Below are 27,869 nucleotides of genomic sequence, written 5' to 3' on the forward strand. Positions count from 1 at the left end.
CAACTAGCCTGTATACAGTGTGTTTCAAAAAATGTGCCATCTCTCGTGGGGAGATTCCTCATAATGTACAAACAGTATTTATTTTTCATATCAACATAGGTCCCATTCTGCTTTGTTTCATAGCTACAGGGGGTTAGTCTATATTTTTTTCGATTTATTATAATTTTCTTGTGTGCTTCTAACGATTCGAATGAAATTTTGAGGGTATAAATAACACATTCACCAGGGGCGTGCATATGAGTTATCATAAATATTTTTCAAAAAAAAATGTGCGGCACTGACTTTTTTCCTCTTAAATATTAACACCATTATGTAGGACATTTAATGCCGATTAAAAGTTGTATCTTGATATTTTGTCCATTCTGATGCAATTTTATTAATCATAATTAATAAAATAAAAATGAAATTAATAAATTGTCTATTTAATCTTATTTTATTAAAACTTATAACACTGATGTATGGTGCTACCTACAGCAGATTCCCCTCAAAAATAGGTACTTAAGATAATTACAAAAGACCTATTTTTAAAAGCTTTAATATCCTCTAACTTTAAAACTATGCATTTCCGCACCCATGTATATCGGAAGACTTGAACCCCCTGTAGCTACAAAACAAAGCAGAATCGGACCTACATATGTTTAGATGAAAAATAAATATTATTGTGAGATGGCACATGTTTTTTGAAACACTCTATAAATTATTGATTAGTTTTCCTAGGTGTATTATAAAATAAATGTTATATTAATTAAGATATGTGATACTAATTTTCTACTTTATTCAGGCAGTTCATTTAGAAACTTTTTGCCTCAAATCATGTTTTTCTGCAACAGGCAACACAGAAAAAAAGCAGTACCGTAACAACTGCACAACATTAAATTAGTAAAAAAAAAGTGGTAGGCTTTCATTATCAATATTTTAAACTACAATTTACCTAGTAAAAATAAACATGACGTTTGCTCCGTAAAGTCTTTATTTCTTATACAGGGTCCGGCAATAGTGCGTCAGGCATCTGTAGCTCTTAGAATAAAAAACTTGAGAATTTTCTTTAAGTGCAAACCTAAAGTATGTTCTGGGATGTATTGCAGGAAAATATTTTAACTTCTATAGGATGGATCAAAAAAGTGTGAGTGGATTGGGAGGACTTTTTTTAAAACGAACACCCTGTAAATTATTGCATTTTTGGCTTCCTTTTAGATCACTTTACATAATACTAAGATATGAGTAAATATATTTAAATAGTTTCAGAGATATTAAAAAATAAATAAAAAATATATATTTTTCAGCCTTTCTTAAAAAAAATATTAAAAATACAAGAACTGTCCTGAAATCAAAACTCTATTAGGTATTTACTTTAGATGGTCTGCACTTGTTTTGGTATAAATATGTTAATTGTAAATAATGCAGGATGCTCAAAATTCTACGCCAAACTTTCTAAAATATAAAATAATTTTTCTTCGATTTTTCAAATGGAACATCCTGTATATTATTTTTTCAATAGACGGAGAATTAAAAAATGAACCTTTTTTTGTATTTAGAGTTTTTCAAAATTTTTAACGGTTTCGCAGATATTCGCGGTTTTATATTTCATATGGCATTTTCTACAGTGAACTTTTATCAAAGCCACCCAATAATTTTTCTCTCGTACTTTACCGTTGAGAGAGTCTTATGAAATAATACTGCGTGTATCTGCGAAATCATTAAAATTTTGAAATACTTTAAATACAAAAAATAATAATTTTTTAATTCTATATCTAATAAAAAAATAATATACAGGGTGTTCCATTTGAAAAAAACAAAGAAAAATTATTTCATATTGTTACGGATTCCGTGGATCCACTATTTAAACTCACGATAAAATACTTAACGAATTTATTTGTCTCACTCTGTACACAAATTATACTATTTACAACACAATTTATGCAACTACTATTACTCTAACGGTATTTCACAATTTAAAGCGCGGTATATTCAAACTTCGACTTCAGACTATCTTCAGACTGCTCCAACTGTCAAAGCGCGGGCCTTATATACCCCCTGGCGATGGTTTCTGGAATTTTCTAAAGAATTCTGTAATTTTCTTTTACTTTCTGTCGAATTCGCCAGGTTCCTCAATGCACCGTTGCGGTTATGCAACCAGTAATACACCTTGACCTTAACAATATTTTAGAAAGTTTGGCGTAGAATTTTGAACATCCTGTATGATTAAGGATTACGATATTTATAGCAAAGTAAATATCAGATCATCTAAAGTAAATATGTACCTAATATAGTTTTGATTTCAGGACAGTTCTTGTATTTCGTCCTATTGCTGCCAAAAGTCACTAACTAACATTTTTCCGAACAACCAAATTCAATCACTAACTATGTTTTGAAGCGGAAAATCGACTGCAAAAGTCATTAACTACGATTTCTGGTTATTTATGTTTTATTTTAATACCGAATAGTTACTAACTATACATCTTTATGCAATGCAATTCATTTTTAGACGCATTTTTCTCGGAAGTAATAAAAAGTAAGTTAGTGACTTTTGGCAGCAATGGGACGATTTATAATAATTTTCTTAGTGAAGGTTGAAAAATATAAATTGTTTATTTATTTATTAATATCTCTGAAACTATCGAAATATATTTACGTATATCTTAGGATTATGTACAATGGTCTGAAAGGAAGCCAAAAATATAATATTATACAGAATGTTCCATTTAAAAAACACATCCTGATCCACTCACACTTTTTTGAGCCACCCTATAGAAGTTAAAATATTTTCCTGAAATACATCTTCATACATACTTTAGGTTTACGCTTAAACAAAATTCCAATTTTTTTATTCTAGAAGCTACATATATACATATACCCGACACACTATTGCCGGACCCTGTATATTTTTAATTCGGTGGTTTAAAGTTAGGACAGTAATATACTTACTGGTGCCGAAACAGGCCTAGGCGAAGCCCGAACCCTGTGAATGTCCTCCCTGGGCCCCGTTCTGGTATTCCCCGGTGGTGGTATTCCTTCAGTGTTCAATCCTAGCATCTGTGCAGCGTACTCGCCTTGTAGGCCCATGTCAGCACCGGTGTAGGGGCCGTTGTCGGCCCTTTTCAACCAGTACAACCTCTCGGAATGGGGTATTGAGGCGTACTCGTGCTGATCCCACTGCTGCATCAGCAACTGGTAGCACAGACTACAAGCCGCGTAAATCGAAGAGTCCCCCAGCGCTAACAAAATCGATAGATTAAGTATCGATATTTTAAAAGATCGATACATACACAGTTGATTATACGAAAACGGAAAGATGTAGAAGCAAAATATTTCATGGGTATATGTGGGGAGGCAATGTGCACCGTTTAAAATTATTTTGATATCTACCGGGTGTTTCGGAACTAGGATCAATGCCAAAGTTATATTTTTTCTTAAGGAACGCCCGGTATTTTATTTCATTTTTGGATTCTTGGGCCCAAAACAGGTATTTATTATAAGGGTTAAATATGTTTAAAGTCTTTGGTTTTTGAGATATTTAAATTTTTAAATATGCATGCTGCAATAGAATAGATTATTAACACCCTGTACATTACTTTTCAGATTTAATCCTTGTGCTGAGTTTAAAGGTAGAGAAATAAACTTTACTGAAAAAAAATATTGATACCTTATATTTATACAGGAGTACCAAAAATTGCTGATCGATTTTCAATTTTTATTTTACACAAAAACTGTGTTATTTCAAATGCAACGACCTGTATTTTTTAATATAAATAAAAATAGATTTAAACACTCTTTCAAACTATATTAGGGTTTCCTATACCTATCTAAAAAAAATATAACTTAGGTGTGGATCTTAGTTCCGATATATCCTGTATATATCAAAAGAATTTTAAATTGTGCACATTGCCTCCCCACATATACCCATGAAATATGTTGTTTCTACATCTTTCCATTTTCGTATATAATCAACCAAGGCGAATGAGGTGCGCCACCCTGTATATGTATATATCCGATACCAGTTAAACTTTTAGTTACGTAATCGAGGGCGCGATTTTAAATTAATTGTTGCTAACCATGGACATATTCGGCGCCGGGCTGTAAGCTCGGCTGTAAAAAATGTCAAGTTGACACTTTTATTTATTATTGAAAAATAATAAAATTTAAGCTTAAACATTTTTACTAGCAGACCTTGCAGTCGAACATATATTCTTTTTAGAACCTATTTTACCGCGAAGTGTACAAGATTGCTTAGCGGTAAAAAACTCATCGCAACTGTATTAAAATATTTTGAACGAGAAAGCCGTAGTAATGGTCCTTTACGCCCTTTAAAAGCTATTAAGAAGGTGAGTTTTATAAATAATAACTGTTTATATATTTATAATTAATTTATTTTTGTTTCCTAAAAGATTTTCATTAAAAGAAAATATGTAAAAGTGGGCAACGCTGTGCTGGTCAAGCTTAATCACGTGACTAAAAGTTTATATTTGATATGAACTTATAATAATTATTAATAACTCTAAGATAAAGTAAGAATTAGGTACTTATACCAAAAATATAGTAAATAAATCTATATTTAAAAAGTATATCAAGTAAGTAAGTGATCTGACATGCTCTTATTATTAGGGATAATATAATATAGTTTTACCCCAATTCTTTGAATAGCCTTTGGGAGGTTCATGACTGTCCAGAAACGAAAAGTAGGGCTCCTTGGGCCGGTCTTGTCGAGGTTTAGAGCTGAGGGGGTACGACCGGGGATGTCCTCTGTTACCACAAACAAAACAGATCTCCTGGGAAGGGGGAGGTTCTGCAGGTTTGATTCCTCCCGACGATGTAGATATCGGGGATTCCCGCTTCTTTGGTTTCTCCATTGTAAAGCCCTGCAGTTACCTCTTTAAACTGAAAATATAAAGCAAAACATTTTATTCTGTAAACAGTAAAGTTCATTATTTCATTTGTTATAACATTAATAAAAAATATTTAAAAAGTGTTGTGAATATAACTTTTTTTAAACACCCTTTACCCTTTTTTTATTTTATTTTTAGACACTGAAAAATTCTATAATTATTATGGAATTCCTGCGACTAGATTCCTATGAATTATTATTGATGGAAATCTGCGATTTGAAGATCATATTCTGGCCTTAAGCGGTAAGTTGTCTTCTGGATGCTTTGCTGTTAGGGCAATTAGGGAAGAACTGGGTTCACAAGTGGCAAAGACGGTCTATTTTAGTTTGTTTGAGTCTCATCTCCGATATGGAATACCAATCTGGGGTGTGGCTAATCACGGTCTACTAAACATTCTCTTTATTTTACAAAAAAGGCAGTACGATTTATTGTAAATGACCACGTAATGAATCCTGTAGACAACACTTTAAAGCTCAACAAATTCTTACTCTACCATCTCTTTTTATTCTGGAAACATTATCCCTTATTTTTAAAAATCGTAACAGACTACAGGGTCCTATACCCAATATTGTTACCCGCCAAACCCAAATCTGCTCTTGCCTCTTCCAAATAGCACCTTGGTCAAAAGATCTATAATACATGAGGGCCGAAAGGTCTTTAATCATCTGCTGGTTGCTTTAAGATTGGTTAATTCCATAAGAACCTTCCGTAAGTTACTGAAAAAGGAACTTTTAAGTAGGGAATTTTACAGCGTCGACGAATTCTACCGGGACACCCTTGATATTACTGTTTAGAATTGCTTGTCGGTCTGACATATTCTTTTTAGCTTTATTTTTTATCTTATCTTTATTCTGTATATTGTACATATATGTTATTTGACTTACTTGTTTAAACCTATTTTGCTGAATTCCGTTTGTTTAAATGGATGTATTTTGTTCAATCTTATATTAACACATTTTTTTTATTTTTTGTTTTTATATTTGCACACATTTACTTACTTTTTTATAAAACTGGTTTTAATGTTAAAATTGCTGGTAATAGATATTTTAGGTTTAGGTTTAGATTTAGGAATATGCTTTGTTAAATTTATATATTTTACAACAATAAAGTACTTTTGAATTTGAATTATATTATACATAATATGAAATGTTATACCTGTGGTTATACATGTATTGGGCAAAAACTAAAGTAATGTATAAGGAACTAATAGACAGAAAAGACATTCTAATAAAAAACAGAACACTAGAGAGAAATAGCAGATAAATATATACATATGTTTGAGACAACTAATACACTAGAGTACGTATGGAAGAAACTCAATTATATTCAAATCTAGAATGCCGCTTTATCTAAAGAGCAAAACATTTTAATAAGTTTCTTTATCTCTTCAAAAGGTCTAAGTAAATCAAAAACAGATCGCAACAGGTCCCATATTGATTATATTGGTTTAATTATCTTCCAGATGGTGTGCATCCTCGTTGGAAACAAAAAATCGCATGCAAATTTTGAACTGTCCAGACATTGGCTACCCTGTTACTTTGACAGCGAAGTTGTAAATAGTTTTTAAAGCCGCTTTTTAATAGTTTTTTAGAGAACGTTTAGTAGTTTTTTAAAGGTCTGCAAATGCTGATTACACAAGCAAAATTTGAACAATTTTGGACAAGCCGATTTTAGGTAATTTAAGAAAAACTGAAATCTATTTTTAAATTAAAACTGAACAGGTAATAATGCAAAAATCATGCAAATTTCAACGTACTATAAGGTGCGTTCACACAGGCCGCTCCGCGCCGCGCAAATCATTTTTTCAACATGTACTTTAAAAAAAAACGTTCCGCACGGCGCGGAGCGGCGCAGCCTGTGTGAGCGCACCTTTAAGTTGTGATTCTATAATTTTGTCGATTTCAAATTGTATTTTCTAAACGTCATGGTTTTGTCTCATTTGAACAAGTTTTAAGCTACAAAATACATTTCGGGGACACTAAGGTCCGTATTTATAGTCAGGTCTCAAAACGCGACTCCAGTCGCTTTTGAGACTAGTCGCGTCTCGAAACTGGGTCTCCGAAAACAAACAGGCTTACTAGTACAAAAATAACAGGCTTACTAGGCGCGTGTATACATATAGGCGACGAAACGTAAGCTTGTTATTTTTGTTGGTCTTTTGCATCTCGTGATTGGAGTCGAGTTTTGAGAATCGACTATAAATAATAAATACTGGCCTAAGTGTAGGTATTATAACATATGTAGTAGTGTAGACAGCACAAAAAATTACATTTTTAATAACGATCATATAACGATAAAATCATGAGTTGACAACTTAATTTGACATTTGACTGGTTTTGCATTGTTACCTGTTCAGTTTTAATTTAAAAATAGATGCAGTTTTTCTTAAATAACTTAAATTCGGCATGTCAAAAATTGTTCAAATTTGGCATATGTATTCATAGTTGTTCAGCATAGGTAGACCTTCAAAAAAAACCGAGAAAACCCCTAATTACAACTTAGCTGTAAAATTAACTGGGGAGCTAATATTTGGAGAGTTTTTTACGATGCACCACCCGGTATACTTAGTCCTCTATGACTAGTCCAAGATCCCAGTGTCACCAGATGTTATTTATTTTATCAGAAATATAAATGTACGGGATAATGTAGTGTTATTATGTGCACTGAGTGTATTCATACCTGGTAGGTTGGGCCGACGGTCAATTCACATGTACCAGGTGCTAAAGGTGGGTAACCCGATCCGGTACATGTCTAATTAAAATTTTACAAAAACTAGTAATTTTAGGTACAGGGTGGTGCCTCTCATACGACGCGGAGACTCGTAAAGAGGTGCGACCGTGTATAGGTATAACATTATACATAGAAAAAATTATAGAATTTTAGACAGAATCTAAAAATAAAGTAAAAATAGTTGTTAGTTGCAATTAAAAAAAACATTATGATATATGCACTACCCTCTTTTTGAAGCACCCTGTATACTGAAAAATTATTCTAATAAATGTTTATTATATTTTAAAAAAAATCAAAATTGATGTTTCTCCCTACCATCAATTAAAAGATTTTTTTAAATATAAACACATTTTTTAAAGTCAATACACTTCAAGAAAAATTATGAACGATAGTTTTGAATAGTTTAAAAATAGAAAAAACAAAAAACCACCTTGTGACAATATGTCCTGTATATTAAACAAATTTATTTTACAAAATTAACATTATTTTTTTTAATTTAAAGTAAGCTAAATATGCATACCTAAACTTATCAGCATATTTTAAATAGTTGTCATTAAATTATTTCAATTTTGAATATTAAAAATTCACGTTTTTTTTCTGTAAAATAGCAATATTTAAACAAAACGAAACAAAAAATATAACAAAGAGTGTGCTTAATTTATTAACAATTTTTAAATAGTGGAAACAAGAGAACTGGTTCTCAATAATATTTATATGATGGAAATTGCCAAAGTGATAAGAACAACTAAATTATAAAAAAGTTGGATAAGAGGTTGAAAAGTCACAATCTTTGCTAGTGACCCGAGAATGTTTATATTTATTTCACTAAACATAAATATTACATATCGACACTTTGTTTCAAGTTCAATTGAAGTGACCCTTTGCTTACTTTTTATAAACAAAGAGCCCCAGATAAACACAAGTCTACGGATTTGAGGTTATGTCCTTATCGGTCCTATCCAGGGATAAAATACAAAATATCTTGAATTTCATAGCAAATATATTTTTATTAATTGTTAGGTATATGAAGTGGCACTTTTTTTTCGTCGTATTGTTGGCTATTGTTCACCGAAATCCGTGACCTACATTTCAATTTGGGCAAAATTTCACACGAAAAATTTCTCCCTGTCGTTACGTGGTACTTTTTAAGCACCTCAAAGTGGTTTAGCAACATTTTTTGTTCACCGGAAACATTTTAACATTTTTCCAGTGGAGCGAAAAGAGACCAGCTGTTTTTTCAAACTTGTACTTGTAGCCGGCAATGCGGGCGAATAGAAAAGCAGAAAAAAGGCACAACTGGCCGAATTGATAGCCCTTGCACTTATAAAACTGACAATGTTAATAATCTTTTTATTGCAAAATGATTCTATTTGAAAAACGAATCATTTTATTTCGAAACTTTCAGTGTGCGCCATGAACGATGTACGCATTCGAAAAGGACTAAGATAAAGGCGTGTTATCGACCAAAAATAACTTTTTACTTACGGTTTCGGAGCTCCCTCCGTCGATTATTACACGAATCGCCCCTATATACTTTGCACTTTGCGAAAAACATTCATATGAACAAATCTTCTTCCACATAAAGTACACTTACAACTACATTGCACTTAGAAAATAGGTAACAGAGCACAATCCAAACGAAATATAAACACGCATAACGAAATTAAAGCTTTAGTAAACCCTTGATAGTGGTTTTGATGGAAAATACGCGAAATTAAACGAAAAACATTATTTGAGACCTTCACTGATCATACTTCCTCACAGGGATCAGCCATTTTGAAAGAATTTCCAACAATGCAATACGCGCTGCCAATAGTAATGAGACTAGAACAAAACCAATAAAATCCCCAGTAAGAAAAAATTACCAAATATCTGCCAAATATAAAACTTTTTTATGTGTCCCTGTTCAGTTTTCTTTTTATCTTATATAATATGGGTATTAGGAAAATAATGAAGGGATTTAAGGTATTACCGGATTTAATATATAGGTAATGGTGTGGATCCGGTGGCTGACCTTGAAACGAGTTTTTGCTGCATATAGTCACAGACACTACGCATGCGCACATCTTCGATGTTGCCAGATTGTGAGTTATTTTGGAATTATTTTCAGTAGAAAACAAATATGTGCTTTTCAGTGTTTTTTTGTCAATATATACCGTATGATCAAAAAAACGGCGTCCAGTTGTCTGGGAAATGACGATTGAGGACATTTTCATAAAATGACAGCGATCTTCATTTCATAGTCATTGCTGACGCTATTTTTTTTTTTCAATCATAGTACGCGGTATATTATTTTAATATATCGCACAACAAGTGAACGCTTATTATGTATTTTCAGTCAATAAAATTATATAGAAATAAAACTCTAGATTCCTATCTAGATTATTATGCTACGTTTAAAAAGTGCTTTATTAAAATTCGAGATATTAAAGGGATGTGTCCAAATTTTTTTTTTTTTTTTTAATTTTTAAATGCTGTAGCTCCATGTCATGTTCATAATAGATTTTTTTTTTTAACATTCCATCAAACTACGGAGGCCTTAAAAGGCCTTTTAGCCTCCGTAATTAAAATTGTAGAATCAGCTTCAGCAACATTAACAGTTACCTTGTTTAATTCTGCTTATACATATATTGCATTAATTTTCTCTGCTACATTAAGATTCTCTATTCTTACACCTAATTTATGTGATTTTCTTAGCATATATGATTTATAAACCATATTTTTCCTAATGGAAGGATGAATAGGATATGCAAAATTAAGATATTTTAACATTTATTTTCCAGACCAAGCATAATATAGTATTAAGATGAAGACATAACAAATATTATAAGAAAGATCTTAATATAAATCACAAACTAAGTCTTAATTTAGTCTTGTATTTCTATTATTATTATTATTCTTATAAAACTAATAAGATCAAAACTCAACCTTCACCATATTGTCAAGATTTGGCATTATAGGAAACAAGAAATTACAGTAAATTAAGAAAAGAATAACAAAGTACACGATATTAAATACTGTAATGTATTTTACGATACAAACCATCTCCCTTCTAAAGAGAAAAAGATAAAACATAAAGCTTATTTTAGTCTTATCAACACACTCTTCGATAAAATCCACTAACTTGATATCTATGCTTGATATTTTTAAGAAATTATGATACAAACATTAATTATAATCAAAGTATATTATATTAGTAACATTATATAATAGGTAAAATGTTACCTCTATCTCCGATTGACGTTTATTGTTCTATAATAAGACCCGTCATGGTAGCACTTCAAAACATCAATACATGCATATAATCAAAAATATTGTTGCCTGTAAATAACTAGAAATTATATAACTTGAAAGAAATAAAATAATTCTAATAAGTTTAAAACCATTAAGAAAAAATCCGTAAATGATAAATTTTAATTCTAATGTAAACATATAAATAAATGTTATTATTAATACAATTTTATATATTATAATACTTTCGTTTCACAATCTTCATTATCCTTCTTACCTTAATTTTGGATATCAAGATAAATCTGAAATTATAGAATTTGTATTATTATTAACACGCAAAAAAAAAATTTTAACTGCAAATAATTCGAAAATAAACTTCAATTTGGCAACATCGACGATGTGCGCTTGCGTAGTATCGATGATCAAAAGCAGCAAATATGGCCTTCAAGGTCAGCCACCGGATCCACACCTTTACCAATATATATATATTTAATATATTATATTTATGTTTTATACACTTTAAAGCTAAATAGAAAGTATTATGAGTTGCCTATACTACAAAACAAAAAACAAAAAAGCTGCAACCAGGCTGCAACATAATTTATCATATTTTTGTTTTTTATTTTATTATATTTATTTTCATATTTATATTTTTTATTTTTGAATCAAATAATAATATGTTACTTTATTTTTCTTATTTTAAGCTTAATTTGCAATAAAACAACATATTATAATATTTAATAAGTATTTTATTTGGCCAAACTATTTTTTCAAGAAAAGTCAAGAAAACACATTTCTACATACCCATCATAATTAACAGTAAAGATAAATTTGGTCATTTTTTCATCTAAACATGTATCACAATAAATTATTTTTTTTAAAGCAAGGGTCACTTAGTTATTTTAGTTTTATAGCCAATTCAACAATTAAATAAATCTATACTTTTCGACAGTAAAAAACTTAATTCATAATTATCACATAAAAAATAAATTTAAATCTACTAACACAGTTGGGGAGAGATATACAGGGTCCCCAAAAAGTTCGCAACAAATAAGAAAATTTAAAATATGTATAAAATTTGTCCATGTGTTTCGAGCTTTTGGCACACCCTGTATGACAGTTTATAGATATATATAAATATAAACATCGATTAATACAAAATATCTATCAATACCTAAACTTATACAAATAGTTGCATTGATTATTTATGACTAAATATACATAGATTTCTTCAGATATTTAATAATCATATCTATTGTCGAAGTATCTTATTGAGTCCTTCTAAGTCGAGATTAGAAAAAAGGAAACAGCAAAAATAGAAGGTTCCTCAATACACAGCAGTTCAAATCAAAATATTTACACAGTAAAATAAGAAAATAATCATCTCAATATGAGAAAGACTAATAATAAAAATCACAAGTTGAGAAGTAACAAATTGAAGATTGTCTCAAACTTAACGTGTTTTGGATAATACTATATTAGGTGTGCATTTTCTCTATTACCACGTGGGCATGTAGAGTTTTTGGACTTGTTTGATCTCCGTCCTACAGAGTGGACATCGGTCAATACGTGCTGAACAGGTGGAGCAAGCTACGACATGCGCGCAAGGCATGAAAGCACAATCTAGGCGATTGTCCATGCAGATTTTACAGGTCATAGCTTCGATGAATCTTGATAATTTCTCTTCAGAGTCCTGAAACAAACAAAAAATGTAGTTTAACAACTAAACACACATCAAGTGCAAGTATTTTTAGGAGTAACAGATCTGGATAAAAAAACATATTTTATACCGGGTGGTGCACATATACATATCAAATCAAAGTTAGTTAGTATATATATGATGGTGCATCGTCGTTGGAAACAGGAAATCCCATGCAAATTTTGAACTGTACAAATATTGGCTCGCCTATTAATTTTACAGTGAAGTCGTAAATAAGTTTTTTAAATGTCTGCCTGATGTCTGCATATGCTGAATACACATGCCAAATTTGAACAATTTTGGACAAGCCGATTTTAAGTATTTAGTTTAAGAAAAACTACATCTATTTTTAAATTAAAACTGAACAGGTAACAATGCAAAACCAGGCATATGTCAACATACCTTAAGATGTCAACCTATGATTTTACCATTGTCAAATATAATTTCTTGTACTCTCTACACTACTACATATTATCTTACCTAAGGTTAGCGTCATCGAAACGCATTTTTGTAATTTAAAACTGTTTTGAATGAGGCAAAAGCCTAACGTTTAGATACAATTTTTCATTGACAAAATTATAGGATGACAATTTAAGGTAGTACATTGGGATTTGCCTGGTTTTGCAGTGTTACCTGTTCAGTTTTAATTTAAAAATAGATGCAGTTTTGCACGCGATTTCCTATGTTTCCAATGTCAATGCATCACCCGGTATGTTATTTTAAAAATAAAATGAAAATAACCGATTTGTTAAACTTGGTTAATGTTAATACTCCTGTAAAACAGGTATATTTACGGTACTTACTTTGCAGCGGTCTCCTTCAAGATTAGAGGCGCTCATGTGTTCGGCATCCAGAGCAAGTTTTGCTTGGCTTTCCTGATAGATGGCTCTCCTGGCATTATCATACACCTCCCGGCACGTTCTTCTGATGTCAAAAACATATTTTTTGCCCAAAGTCGAATCTTCGTTGAAAATTGAAACGATGGTACCTTTTAGATCCCTGATAAATTGGGTTGTTACAGCACTGCGTACTGTTTCGCAGCTGGAATTTAAAAAAAAGATGCTTAAACTCAAAAATAAAACTGAACAATATAAATGTTACGTATAGTTGTAGAAATAAATTCTAAACGTACCACCGAAGCGAACCAGTAGCAATAAAAAGTTTTGAGTAATATTTAATTTAATTTTAAAAAAGTAAATTATAGTATAAAGGTCATTACTTATTCAAAAATATTCAAAAATGATCGATAATGTAAAAATAGGCAAAATCTTCGTAGGTTAAAGGCAATTTACTAAGTACCTAATATCACGCCAAGTTACTAAAAATAAATACCCAATCGATTTGTAGATAAGGCCACGTATCGAGATGCATATTTAATGCAATTAGATTCAAATTTGTAATTCTAACGGATAAAAAAACATTATCACGCTTTTTTCGCGTGTGGTGTAGGCGATGTTGGCATATATATGACGAGAATCCACGAGACTTCGTCGTGAATTCAACTCTAAGCCAAAAGTTTTTGTCTATTAAAATACAAGAGGTAGTTATCAAGTTCTTTGAAACGAAAAAAAAAAGAAGTTATATTTTTTCATATCAATCGCGTATTTATAATAAAAAAACTATATATTTTTGTATACCAAACAAAAATATTTGTTTACATAATTTGACAACTTATATACAGGGTGTCAAAAAAATAGTGTATCTAACGGCGGGTGTGATTCTACAGATAAAAATAAAAGAAAAAGTTGCTATGAACATATGCCCTAAAATGCTTTCTGAAGAAGTTACAGCATAGCCCTCCAAAGGTTAAATAAAAATAATATATTTTGTTTATTTTTAAAAACATTGGTAAACTGTTTTTCTTGAAATTTGGTACTTACACAATTTTAATGGCACAGCGAATGGCGATAGTGTAAAATTCTAGGAACTTTTTGTTTTATTTTTATTTGTAGAATCACTCACCAAAGTTAGATACACTATTTTTTGACACCCTGTATATGTAATATATCTTTAGCAGAGATTTTTTAGGAGCAAAAATTCAATAAACTTATCAGATTTATTTCCATGTCAATTTTCCTCGTTTCATTGATATTGTTTATGGCAATCATTTTTAATCAAAGGAAAAATGCCCAGACAGTGAATACAAGAGTGTTTTATGGTACACAAGTCAGGCTCTGTATTAAAAATATTTCAATTTTTCTAAACTATTTTAAATCTGATTTAACTTTTCAGCTATTTCCTTGATGTTAATTTCCAATATCCCCCGTATTACTAGACTTATGATGTTAATGAGATAAAAATACGTATTTCATGTTTGAAAAACGTCAAAAATATCTTACCTGTAAAATGCATGCTTTTCTGTAATAGCGCGGTACAGACTACTGGCATTGTGACAGGAATCAAGTTTGAGTTCCAAAACCGTTTCTTTAGTATCACAATCGTAGTATTCAAGTTTGAAAATTCTTCTATGAGAGGATGCGCTGATTATGTTTGTAAACGATATTAATTGTTTTTCATCACTGTTTTTTTCGTAAATAGTAATTCCTGTAAAAAAAACAAATATGAATAAACCTGGATATTTTTTATGCATTTTTTGTGTATAGTTTCTTGTCTATGTGACAAGATAAATTTTACACATTATTTTTATATAAGTTAAATAATTCGTTTACTGATAACGACTAAATAAAAAATGTTTCCTTTGTCCAGTTCTGAGACCCCTTAAAATACTTGTACTTATTTAAGAGACATATTTTATATCAATGTTTTCAATACATACCATGAGGTCCTACTCCAAGATAGATATTCCCTTGGATTTTGGTAAATAGTTCTTCACCAAATGACTCAAATTGCGCAATCTCTTTCAACAACCAATATTCAGCTGTAGTCCTTTTCATGCCTTTCAGGTTTTTATGTTCCTTGATAACTTGTTGAAGTAAGTTGTTTGGTTTCGTGGAATGGTCATGTGTACTTATTGTTGAAACCTAATAAACAAATATATCTTTAAAATATGATATTATTGACAGAAATAGTCTTAAGACTTACCTGCATGTATGTATTATGTGGTGGATGAATCGAATCATAATCACTGGATTCTGCTTGGGCTATGAGTGCCATTATTTTAGAGGCTGTAGACCAATCACTGGCCAGCAAACGTTTAGCTATCAGGTCAGCACGGGCGTGTAGATAAAATTGATGCCTGTAAAGAGCAACAACAACCGACTTTAGATAGTTAAGTCTGATATGAAATATCTGCAGTTCGTCAAACACTCTATGCTTAATAAAATGCTTGTTCCTTCTGAACTTACCTAGTACTTTCTTGGAGTAAAAGATGTGGAGGAACCCAAAATTTAACTCTAAGTCCTAAACGTAAAGGAGTAGTATTACCATGGATGTTTACTTGTCTGTCTATTGGGTTTCGAAGATTTAGCCATAGTTCTTCGCCTTTGGTATTCTCATATTTCAGGCCGAAATAATCCGATTCGTTTGATATTCCTAAATGATCGCATATCTGCAAGAAAAAAATGCGGAATAAATTTAGCATTCTATAAATGTTTGGGGGCATTTTCCGTTTGAAATTCGGCCAAAAGTTTGTAAGAAATGCAACGTGTTGATCGTTCGTGGAACGTTGGATAAAGAAGTCATGCACCTTTTTTTTGTAAATATTTAACATTTCGAAGATTATGAAATTCTTATAGTAAATAATTAACTTAAGACTTCAAATATCTTTCGAAAAGCTCTGTCACTAATTAGCCAGAAAAAAAAGAAATTTGTTTAAACAAAGAAATATTATTTATAACAAGGTTACTTCGACGAACAGTCTAATTTTGTCAAAAGGTGCAAAGTGCCAAGAAATGCATAAGTAAATAACTTTATTGGAGATCTCCCTTTCGGACTTTAACCTGGGGAATCTATTACTCGCTATTACAAACATTTATTTTCGTCTCAACTTCACATATTTTTTACTTTCTTTTTGATAGATAATTGCGAATTATTATACTGACAGCTTGTGCAATATCTGTAGGTATTTAAAAAAACTGTTTAAAGGTTTAACTCAACTAATAAAAAATATAGTTCTTTTCTGGTCTATACAGGTATGGAGCGAATATGGCACAGGATACTTATTCAGTGATATACAGTATGTCCCCGAATTGTCTTTACAAGAGGAAAAACATTTTTATTATTGACGTTTTGAGAAAAATGCATTCTTCATAAAAATTTTTGCTTGTTCTAAAATGGTTAATCCCGTTTATACTTTTCCAAGATTCCACGCTGTTTCAAAGAAAATAAAAAAAACATGAAAATGTATAGTTGAATTTTTTCAAGTCCTAAAAGTTAAAAGGCGTTTTTATGGTAACATAATTTCGATTACATTCTTTGAAAGATCGTTATAATTAGTTTTGATTAACGTCATATTTTTGATGTTATCAAAGTATCAAATTTTTCCGATATCGATGTACCCTTTCCGTAGCATTGAACTAAATAAAATTTGTGCTTCTTTAACATTTTAAAACAGCAAAATATGCAGCCTTAATTAGCAAAATATGGCATTAATTAAAATTCTGTCACTAACAATCTATCAAAGAATGAAAACGAAATTATATTATTATAGAAACGCGTTTTCATTTTTAGGACTTGAAAGGAAAAAAATGGACTACATTTTCATGTTTTTTTAATTTTCTCTAAAATGGTATGGAAATTTGCAAAAGTACCGTATGATCGAAAAAAAAACGGCGTCAGCGACGGCTATGAAATAAAGATCGCTGTCATTTTATATGTAAATGTATATGGGAAATGTCATTGATCGTCATTTCACAGCCAACTGGACGCCGTTTTTTCTCGATCATACGGTATAAATTATAGAACAAACAAATTTTTTTTATGAAGAATGCATTTTTCTCAAAATGTCAATAATAAAAAGTTTTTTTCCTCTTGTAAATATAATCCGGGGAAATAGTATATAATAATGTAGGTGTATTATAGTCTCTTAAAAAGTGCAAATATTTTAACTGGTGGTATATTTCGACCTCAGAAACCAGCTTGTGAGGTGTTTTTGCAAAAAAATCTTGAAAATTTAACATTTTTCTTGATATTTTCCGAGAAATTTTAGAAACATTTTATTGCCGCAGGTTCGTTGTCCTGATATTTCTTGATAGTGTGCACACCACATTCTATATTATGTATATCTAAGTTAAGCGCAGCTATAATTTCCTACCCCTGTGACAACACAAGACGTCAAATAAGCTGAGATTTTCAAATTATTTTAAAAATGGCAAATAGAAAATATATTTCTTTTGTCCAAATCTACGACCCCTTAAAACACATGGACTTATTTAAGAGATACCCTGTATTATAATAATCATTTCGTTATTTTGAACCATTAAATATTGCATGGTATTTTTTCGCAATGTGTAAAAAACAGTAGGTATTTGATTTTATGCCCAATTAAGAAAATTTGCAATTCTAAGTGTGTACCTATACGCTTTATCTATAAATTCAAAGTTCACAAAATTTACTTGGTATACATACTTTTTGTGAACTAAATATAGTTGTTAACATTTCGAAAACCTCTGAAAACGGACTTTGGACATTTTACCTTGCAATAATAACATAAATTCTAATTATAAATTATTATTTGTTTAACGAATAAAATCTAAAGCCTATTTGTCGAGGAGAAAATATATGAACGTAATATCATTTTTTCAAATTAGTTTCTTGTTTTGACGGAGAATACAAAATAGCTTAATTTTATTCCGATGTCATTAATAACGTTAGAAAAAAATAATATGAAAAGCATCGAAATATTATTTTTAACACCAATCGATTAGCAAGGTCGTCAATTTTATGAACCGTGTATAGTGACTAATTTTTTTTACAAATTTGATGGAAACATTTGTGTGAAAAACAATAGACTCTGAAAATTTATTTGTTAAACAAAAGGCAGCCGTGGCCTACTTGATAATATTTTTAATCAGGATGTACTTCAACCCATCTCTTTTTCAAGATAGAAATATTAAAATTATTCAATAATGTATCACTTATATAATATGTTAAATTACCATATTAACAAAAAATAGGGTAAAAATAAAAATAGATAGGAGTTATGGGCATCCCATAAATGGAAGCTGCCAACGAAGCCACCCATATTCTAGAATAGTTTTATGCTTATGTTAACATTAAATTATATATAAAAGCTTGTAATCCCTATATAGAATCAATCTTGTTCACGATCCTGTGTTAAACTTTAGTACTGTATTACCTACCTTCTCAATAAAGTTATATTTTTAAAACACGCTCAACATAGTAATAATTGATATGTGTGAAATGTATATAAAAAAATAGTTTATAATAACCTGTAATTTTGAATCGATACCACAGATGGGCGAGGTAGAAAGTATATAGTTATAAGTATCATTATTATTATAATGTTTTTTAAAATTTTTATTTTTACATGACAAAAATTACTTTATGAAAGTTTATCGATTTGATCTGGAGGTTACTGTTAGTAATTCTACTTGTATGATCTATGAAAATATTGGCAGATAATCATCGAAAAGAAAAAAGGCGTCCAGTTGGCTTAGAAATGATGTGATCGATGACATTCCCCATATAATTTGACATACAAAACGACAGCGATATTCATTTACGCCATCTCTACTACGCCATCTCTAATGCCATTTTTTTTCGATCGTAAGGTAGTATAAGGGTAGTAGGTAGTACCTATACAGGGTGAATCTTAAATAAGTGCAAATATATTTAGAGGTAGTATATTTCGACCCCAGAAACACAATTATGAGGTTTTTTGAAAAAAATTGAATACTGGGAATTTTTTGAAAATTTTTTTGGAAATGTTTTTAGTTTTTAGTTAAAAACATAATTTCTTGATAATATGACAACACAGGTAGTAGATTAAATTTACAAGAAAGAAAATCCAGAAAAAGGTCCAGTGGTTTTCAAAATTTAAGCAAAAAATCATTTTTTTTTTAATTTTCAAAGTAAAATAACTCGGTTATTTTGGATTGATTTAAAAAACGGCAAAGTGAAAATATGGTCCTTTTATCAAGTTCTACCAGTCCTAAAAATGTTTGCATTTATGTAAGACTCACCCTGTATATAGTTGTGAAAAATTAGAATTTTTAAATATTATGTTTCGGTATTTCATGTAATATTTTACCACTATACAGGGTGGTCCGAACTGTATTCCGGAAACTGCGGCCAGCATATTCTGCAGATAAAAAAAGTAAAAAAGTTCGTATAAATGAATGTCCTAAAATGCTTAGTTTTGCAGATACAGGGTGTAGAAATTTAATTTTTATTTCGATTTTTTCGAAATAATTTCTGAAGTGAAGTCAATATTCGGACGAAATTTCGTGTTTGGGAGTTTTTTGATATGAGAAATTTGATTTTGATGTCAATGTGACTCCTACTCCTACTAGTAGAGGGCGCCACCTATATATTTTTTAACTGGTTTGAAGAGTAATAACTTTTTGTCCGTACCTGTATAAAAATACTGAGTAAAAAAATATACATTTACGACCTTTTTTACGTGAAAAAGGTCTCTTGGTAAAAATCGCCACGAGTAATGGTTTTCGAGATATTTGGAATCGAAATTATCAATACCTGTCATCATTGACATAAATTAAACATGTTGACTAAATAGTTATTAGACTGAAATCATAAATTTGAAATGTTTTAGTGCTAAAAGTTCAGCAGAAACTGTTTTATAGTCATTTTTTGCAGAAAAATTTATGGTTAATTTAAAAAAAAAATTTCCTAAATTTATTATTTCAGTGAAATAACTATCTACTCAACGTGGTTATTTTTTGTCAATAATAACATGTATTGACTATTTCCATTCTAAGTAACTTCAGAACAGTTGCTCTCGTAGCAATTTTTACAAAGAGATATTTTTTACATAGAAAGTTACAGAGATGTAATTTTTTCCCCTCGGTAGTTTTATACAGGTACGGACAAAAAGTTATTACGCTTCAAAACAATTAAAACACATGCAGGTGGCGCCCTCTACTAGTAGGAGTCATATTGACATCAAAATCAAATTTCTCATCTTAAAAAACTCCTAGACACCAATTTTCATCTAAATATTGACATTACTTCAGAAATTATTTGGAAAAAATCGAAATAAAAATGAAACTTCTACAACCTGTATCTCTGAAACTAAGCATATAAGGACATACATTTATATGAACTTTTTTTACTTATTTTTATCTGCAGAATATGCTGCCGCAGTTTCCGCAATACAATTCGGACCACCCTGTATATTTGCTGGCTTTAAGAAATGATGAATTTCTCTTTTTATAGTAATTATTGATTAAATATTATACAGGTTGTGTTAATACTAATACCACAACTAATACGATAAAAATTACATTTAATATTAAAAATACATAAAAAATGATTGTTTCAAATGAAAATCAATTTTCTGATTTTAGTAAGCGTCAAAAACATAGACAGTAAAATAAAAATGATAAAAACTTATTCTTCAAAATATGTTATATTTTAAAAGCAATATTGAAAGTCTGTACGTGACAAGGAGGCCATCCTACGGTGGACTTTGGACCTGATATAAGCGGTACCTCAGCGCTTACCTGATGAGGCAACAACAACGGTTATATATTTTAGGCGTATACCTAGTACCAATAGAGATTAAAAATCCTTGAAAGAAGTAGATATAAAATCCTAGATTTTTGTCTCTCTCCGAAGTCATTGAAATTTAAACAAAAGCGTTCTTTTTTTGTTTGCATTATTTTAATGAATAATATTATAATCTGTTATTTGTCCAACGAGAGGATCTATGACAGTTGTGTCTGTCATTTTAATTCACAGGTTAACTGTATTAACTGTTATTTCTTGGACGTTGTCGGTCGAAATCTTCCTTGACTCGTCGAAGAGTCTAAATTTCAAAAATATGACAAAACTTAGTGTCAAACATACTATACCTAATATCGAAAATATTTATGAGAGAAAAAAATATTTAAAACGTTTTTGGGATGAAAAACTCTCATATGATCGAAAAATGCATATTAAAATTTGAAAATCGCTGTCATTTTGAATGTAAAATTATATGGGAATGTTATCGATGTTCATTTCTATACAGGGCGAGTCTTAAATAAGTGCAAATATTTTCAGGAGTGGTATTTTTCGACCCCAGGAACAGGTCTATGAGGTTTTTTTTCGCAAAAAAAAGATGTTGAAAATCGTGCATTTTCTTTTAAATTTCCGTGTATATTTTTCGAAAACTTTTTAGAACTGCCTGTTCACCGCAAATTTTCCCACGGTCTAATTTCTCCGGTGGCTCTCAAAATTTTTTCAAAGAAAAATATATTTTTTTTAATTTTCAAACTTAAATAACTCTTAAGTTATTTTGGACTTATCTGAAAAAATGGTAAAAAGAAAATATGTTTCTTCTATCGAAATCTGTATAACCACCCTGTATAAGCCAACTGGACGCCGCTTTTTTTCGATCATACGGTATATCTAGCCAAAGAAAAGTCATATGCTAAGACGTGAAAGTTGGTGATCAAATAATATCAGCAGTGTAGTTTAAAAGAACATAATAAGTGTAGATAATGTCGCAGGCGTATGCAAAACGAGTAGGCTGGATTATAAAACGCCGACATTTTAAACAGAAAAAGGAATTTTTACAAAGAACCTATCTATTTTCAGTCGCTTTGCAAAGTGCCTAATTCTAATTTTAAGGCACTTTAAACAATGATATTTTCGGCACATTTCTTTGTGGACTGAGTTGATATCTTTTTCCATCTTTAAAATTTGTATGATTTGAAAATAAATAAGGTTTATGGATTATTAAGTTTGTCCAGAATTTTACGTATAGTTCAAATAAGAAAAAAAAAGCAGGAATCGAAGATCTGCAGCAGGCAAAACACAATCACAAAATCAAAGCGCATGATTAAAGATTTCGTATAACGGCATAAAACATGTCTTGGAATGAAATTAATTTAGTTCATTATAATAATCGTCCTTGACCACACTTCTCATTAACAGAAACATCACTATTGTGCCAATTTTTCCTGTACCATAAAACGTTCCTTGGAAATTCAGTCCCGCGGCGTTTTAAAGAATGACTGAAAGCAAGCAAATTTTTACAGAAATGTATATCAAATATCATCATTATTTAATATGTCTAATTCTAATTAGGCATTTTGCAAAGCGACTGAAAACAGATAGGCTCTTTGTAAGATTCCCTTGTGATTCCCATTTTCATTAAAAACTCCTTTTTAATGAAAATATACCTTTGTAATACATTTATCAGAAATAATAAAATAATTTCTTGCCGTGTATATTTTCTGAAATTCAATTAAAAGATTCCTTTTTATTACATTAAATACGTGATATTACGGCAAATTATTGCTTGTGAACTTTGTACCTGATAATTTTTTTCACATTCTAAAGTGGGTGTGTGTAAAGTATCAATTACGGCAAAGTACATGATTGTCTGCATACAGGATGGTCCACAATTGGAGAATATTTAATTCATTTAGATTTTAGTAGATTCATTTAATATTATTTTTTTATAGGAACTAAATGTTACTTCTTGTATTTTTATAGAGTCGCTGTGCTAAAATGAGAAATTGTTCTCTCAAGAATCTAGAATACGTGTTTTACCTTAAGTTTGTTTTACCTCATTTATAAATAACCTTATTCTAGATTACAGATCTTGGTGGACTTTGGACTCTGAACACTTCATTGTTCCGGCTTCTCGCTTACATAGAAGGTCGTCACATTTGAACGCCGACGAGTTCGTCGGGATTAGAGATAACAGGATTATGTTATTGAATCACTAAAACGTATTTGGAATCACCAAAATACTACTAGGAACCGAGAACAGTTTCTTTGTAGAATTATTCAACACAATAATTGATATATTAAAATACAGTATGATCGAAAAAAACGGCGTTCAGTTGCTCAGATTACGATCAATGACATTCCCCATATAATTTAATTTTGCATATAAAATGACAGCGGTCTTTTTTTTCATAGTCATCGCTGACGCTGTTTTTTTTCGATCATACGGTATATCTATTGTATTTATTGTACTATAAAAAATGTACAATACTCTGTTTATACTTTATTTACGACTGATCAAAACAATAAGCGTGTGCTGACAAATATTGATGCCCAAAATCTCGCGCTCCTGTTAGCGTATAACCCAAACCAAAAATCTTTGCGTCGAGACTTAACAGGGTCCAACTGGGTTTTCAATCTTCTATTTCGTTATTCTTGTACATTTTCCGCTTAATTACAAGCAACTTTTTTTACTTTTATAATTATATTCGGCTAAGAAACTAAAATAATCGGGTATTTTCTGTACAAGCAGGTATTGAAAGAGTGAGTCTTCAATAAGTGCAAAAAGAAACATATTTTCTCTTAAACGTTTTTCAAATAACTCTAAAATAACCGAGTTATTCAAGTTTGAAAATTCAAAAAAATTGATTTATTTTTTAAAAAAATTTGAGAGCCACCGGATTTTTTCTGTATTTGCATCACTTTCAGTGCCGTAACGATAGAGTGGAGCCGTAACCATGGTAATATCATAGATTAAGAAACTTTGAATTTCATTCAAAGCTAAGAAATTATACCGTGGGAAAATTTGCGGCAAATAGGCATTTCTAAAATATACAGGAAATTTAAAAGACAATGCAAGATTTTCAACATTTTTTTTGCGAAAAAAAAACTCATAGACCTGTTCCTGGGTTTGAAATATACCAGCCCTAAAAATATTTGTACTTATTTAAGACTCACCCCGTATATCTAAAATTTAAATATTTTCCAAAAAATAAATTAAAATACTGTCCTGATTTGCACGTGCTTTTATTTACATCAGGCAAAAATGAAATGTGAACGACGTGTACAATACAATTAAATACAACATCAATACGTCCAATAAAGTCACAGTGTGCAAAAATAATTGGTAAAAATTTTACATTTTTATTGATAACTTCCGGGAAATTAAAAACACTTTTTGGTGCCACAAATTAATTCTTCTGAAATTTCTTGACGTTGTACATCGTTGTATCGATATGACAATGTTGCCATCTCCTACGTTATCCACATTCTGTCAACTTTTCCACTATAAACTGTGGGACTCTAATCCTCCGATTTCGCTGACTTAAAAGAGTGAGTAACAGTAGTTAATATGTGGTTTCTATCGGACTTTGAACTGTTGGATTCCCTATAGCGACTACTAATTACATTGTTTGTCCGCTTTTTAAGGAGAACTCGTTATATTACACCGATGAAATTGCTCCTAGTAGGCGTATACATATAAATGCCCCTAGGACCTTCATTTTTTCCCTCTAATTCGAAAGTACGGATTAATCGTAACCCGCCCACTTGATACGGGAAATGCCGTGTGTCAGGTACAAAGTCCAACAAGATTTCGCACTATTTCAACACGTGCTACTCGAGGCTAGAATCCCCGTACCCAGTTGTCTGTGAGATCGCAATTAAAAAAAAATAATTGAGCGGAGACAAAAAAATCCTTGTTGGAAAATCGTAGCAACTATTATTTCCATGTAAATTGTGAACACGATCAGAACAAAATCGCAAAAAATGTGTATTTATATTAAATTATACTAAATGTTAATTATAGGATTAAATCGAAGATATTGATAAAAATGTTTATAAAATAATGACGTAATATACGAGCAAATTTATACAACATGTTTATTAATAATATTAATTTGATTAATTAAATTATTTTGATTATCGATATGCGGGGGGGAGTCAATAAACTTAGACATGTATGCATGTCATATACAGTGTGATCGAGTAAAAGTGATGTTATACCTAAACTTACATATGTATGTGGTTAGGCGGAGAAAAACAGAAATTAAAAATATGCATGCAGCCATTTTTTTAAGTGTTATTGATATGTAGGTACCGTATGATGTATGATCGAAAAAAAAACGCGTCCAGATAGCTTGAACATGACGACCAATGACATTTCCCATATAATTTTACATATAAAATGACAGCGATCTTCATTTCAGAGCCATCGCTGACGCCGTTTTTTTTAGATCATATTGTATAACCTTAGATTAAGGGTATAACATTTCAATTGTTTAATTTATAGAGACTACACAATCATTACTGAATATTTTGATCTATTTTTTCATTTTTAAAGTAGATAGTCATAATATTTTCTTTTACGCATAAAAAAATGTTAAATATTTCTTTCTTTTCCCAAAAAATCCAAAGTTGTGTTTATAAGTTTAAATTGTCTCTAAAATTTGACGAATTTTGATACTAAATAAGTACGCTTTACCTAAAATCAAAGATTTTTGGGAAAAGAAAGAAACATTTAACATTTTTCTATGCGTTAAAGGGAGGAAATATGACCCCTATCTACTTTAAAAATAAAAAAGTCGGACCAACAACTCGGGGAAGATTTCGCCAGACGACATCTAAAAAATCAGAAAATACGATTTGTCTGTGAATTCAAATGAAAGACTAATACCGTATGATCGAATAAAAACGGCGTCAACGATGGCTATGAAATGAAGATCGCTGACATTTTATATGAAAAATTATATGGGAAATGTCATCGATCGTCATTTCCAAGCCAACTGGACGCCGTTTTTTTTCGATCATACGGTATAATATGTATGTATAGACAAAAAGAATAAACTCTAACTTGCTAGACAGTATCGTTGTCCATGCATATCCTGTATATTTATGTTCTGCCAGAGTTTCAATTGATGCAAATAAAATCGGTAAATATATATATGTTATGTAGAAAACTGTGCACGAGCTTCAAGCGTGATTGACCAACTTGGTTGGCAATATGCCGAAAAATATTTTTTTTCCATTTTCCCGCATTTTTAACAACCTCCCATAACTTTTTTGTAGAAAAATAAATAAAAACATGATTAATACCATTCCTAGAGGTGTATTTCTAAAACGCATTAGATTCTGATTTACTATATACTAATGACAATATGATGATAATTATAAAGTGTTTATTAAGTATTTGCTTATATGTTTTCGAAAATTTTGGTGGATTAATCAAATATATTTTTTTTAATTTGGTATCTAAAAATGTTAGTCAGTATGCCTAGTTTGTAATATGACTCAGTTAGATAGGTAGTTATAAGAATCTTTTTAGTTGCCCAATTAGGTAGTTATAACTACCTAAATGTTTTCAAAAATTATTAGATATTCAAAAATTATTATATTCTAAATTTTAAAGGATCAGTTAATTATTACCAGAATTTTTTTTTAATTTGCATAAATTTATATTTGTTTTTATTTATACTACTACTAAAAATATTCAAAAATACTCTTAGATATTCTTTTAGAAAATTATTCACGTTATAAATTATAAATCTATTCTTAAAGGTTTTCTCAAACACTCCTCAAAAAGATGATAAAACACAAAGAATAACAAGGCAAACAAAAAAGGGGAGTTATTTGGGGTATTACGCATTGAATGCATTGAAATTTGCGAAAAATACCACGAAAGAAATATGTATAACGTTATAATAAAGCATTTTGTACCTAAGCCTATAATCTTTACAAATAAAATACAGTAGTTGAACTTTGTACTACCTGGAGAAATTGAACTTTGGAACCGCAAAAAAAAACGTGCATGTTGACTAAAAAGTGTTGAAATTAATATTACAAAATTGCATTTTTGATAATTTGTATTAAAGTAGGCGCTTTGTGAATTTTGTAATAGCTTTATTAGCCCCTGTAGTAATCCTTCAAGAACATAAAAAATAAAAAACATAAAAAAATGTAAACAACTAAATATATAGGTATATCTACCCAAATACTTTAAGAATTTAAATATGTAGGTATTGGTATATTAATTCTTAAAACTGAAGCTGTAGGTAATACAAAGTCACTTACCTTCTCAAGACATTCCTGTCCAATGGACTTAGGATCGACCCTTATTTCAAAGACAACTGAATTGGCTTGACTGATCAAACACCACATTTTGATGACAGGCTTTTCTGAATTATTATCGAAGACACGTTTAACTCTGATTGATTAGAGTTAAAAAACAGGAATTAGTCTATGCTAAATTAATTATTCTTTGAGAGAACTCGCGGATATCAATAATTATAGAATAAAGCACTTCCATGCTAGTCAACAGCTGGTATGTTTTTAATCGAGCGAGGCCTGGTGCGGTGCGCTCCTAGTGTTTTGTTTTGGGTCGCGACGTTGTCAGATCGATCAAGTTTAGCTTATTTTCCGCGTTTTCTTATATCGTAGTTCTTACTTTATTAAAATGTTCTTGCAGTTTAATGTAATTTAAGCTTGTTATTATGTTTTCTTTATGCACT

General features: G+C 30.5%; 2 protein-coding genes across 2 annotated transcripts in view; both read right to left on the reverse strand.

Moving 5' to 3' along the window:
• Nucleotides 1–9,421, reverse strand: part of LOC115889368 — a 72,335-nt gene extending 62,914 nt beyond the window's left edge. Inside the window, exons 1-3 of the mRNA XM_030909349.1 lie at nt 9,099–9,421; nt 4,625–4,875; nt 2,926–3,215 (exon numbers count right to left, since the gene is read on the reverse strand). Coding sequence (XP_030765209.1) covers nt 2,926–3,215; nt 4,625–4,847 — 513 coding nt within the window. The 5' untranslated portion in view covers nt 4,848–4,875; nt 9,099–9,421. The remainder of the gene's footprint in view (nt 1–2,925; nt 3,216–4,624; nt 4,876–9,098) is intronic.
• Nucleotides 9,422–11,578: 2,157 nt separating this feature from the next.
• Nucleotides 11,579–27,719, reverse strand: LOC115889325 (E3 ubiquitin-protein ligase MYLIP-A). Its single transcript, XM_030909294.1, has 7 exons — nt 27,433–27,719; nt 15,849–16,051; nt 15,586–15,739; nt 15,320–15,524; nt 14,883–15,087; nt 13,347–13,584; nt 11,579–12,537 (listed from the first exon to the last, which is right to left on the reverse strand). The coding sequence occupies exons 1-7, from the start codon at nt 27,517–27,519 to the stop codon at nt 12,343–12,345; spliced, it is 1,287 nt and encodes a 428-aa protein (XP_030765154.1). The 5' UTR covers nt 27,520–27,719; the 3' UTR covers nt 11,579–12,342.
• Between the last annotated feature and the right edge of the window lie 150 nt (nt 27,720–27,869).

The sequence above is a fragment of the Sitophilus oryzae genome, unplaced genomic scaffold, assembly GCF_002938485.1.
Source record: "Sitophilus oryzae breed Bouriz unplaced genomic scaffold, Soryzae_2.0 scaffold_813_pilon_pilon, whole genome shotgun sequence".
Lineage (NCBI taxonomy): Eukaryota > Metazoa > Arthropoda > Insecta > Coleoptera > Curculionidae > Sitophilus > Sitophilus oryzae.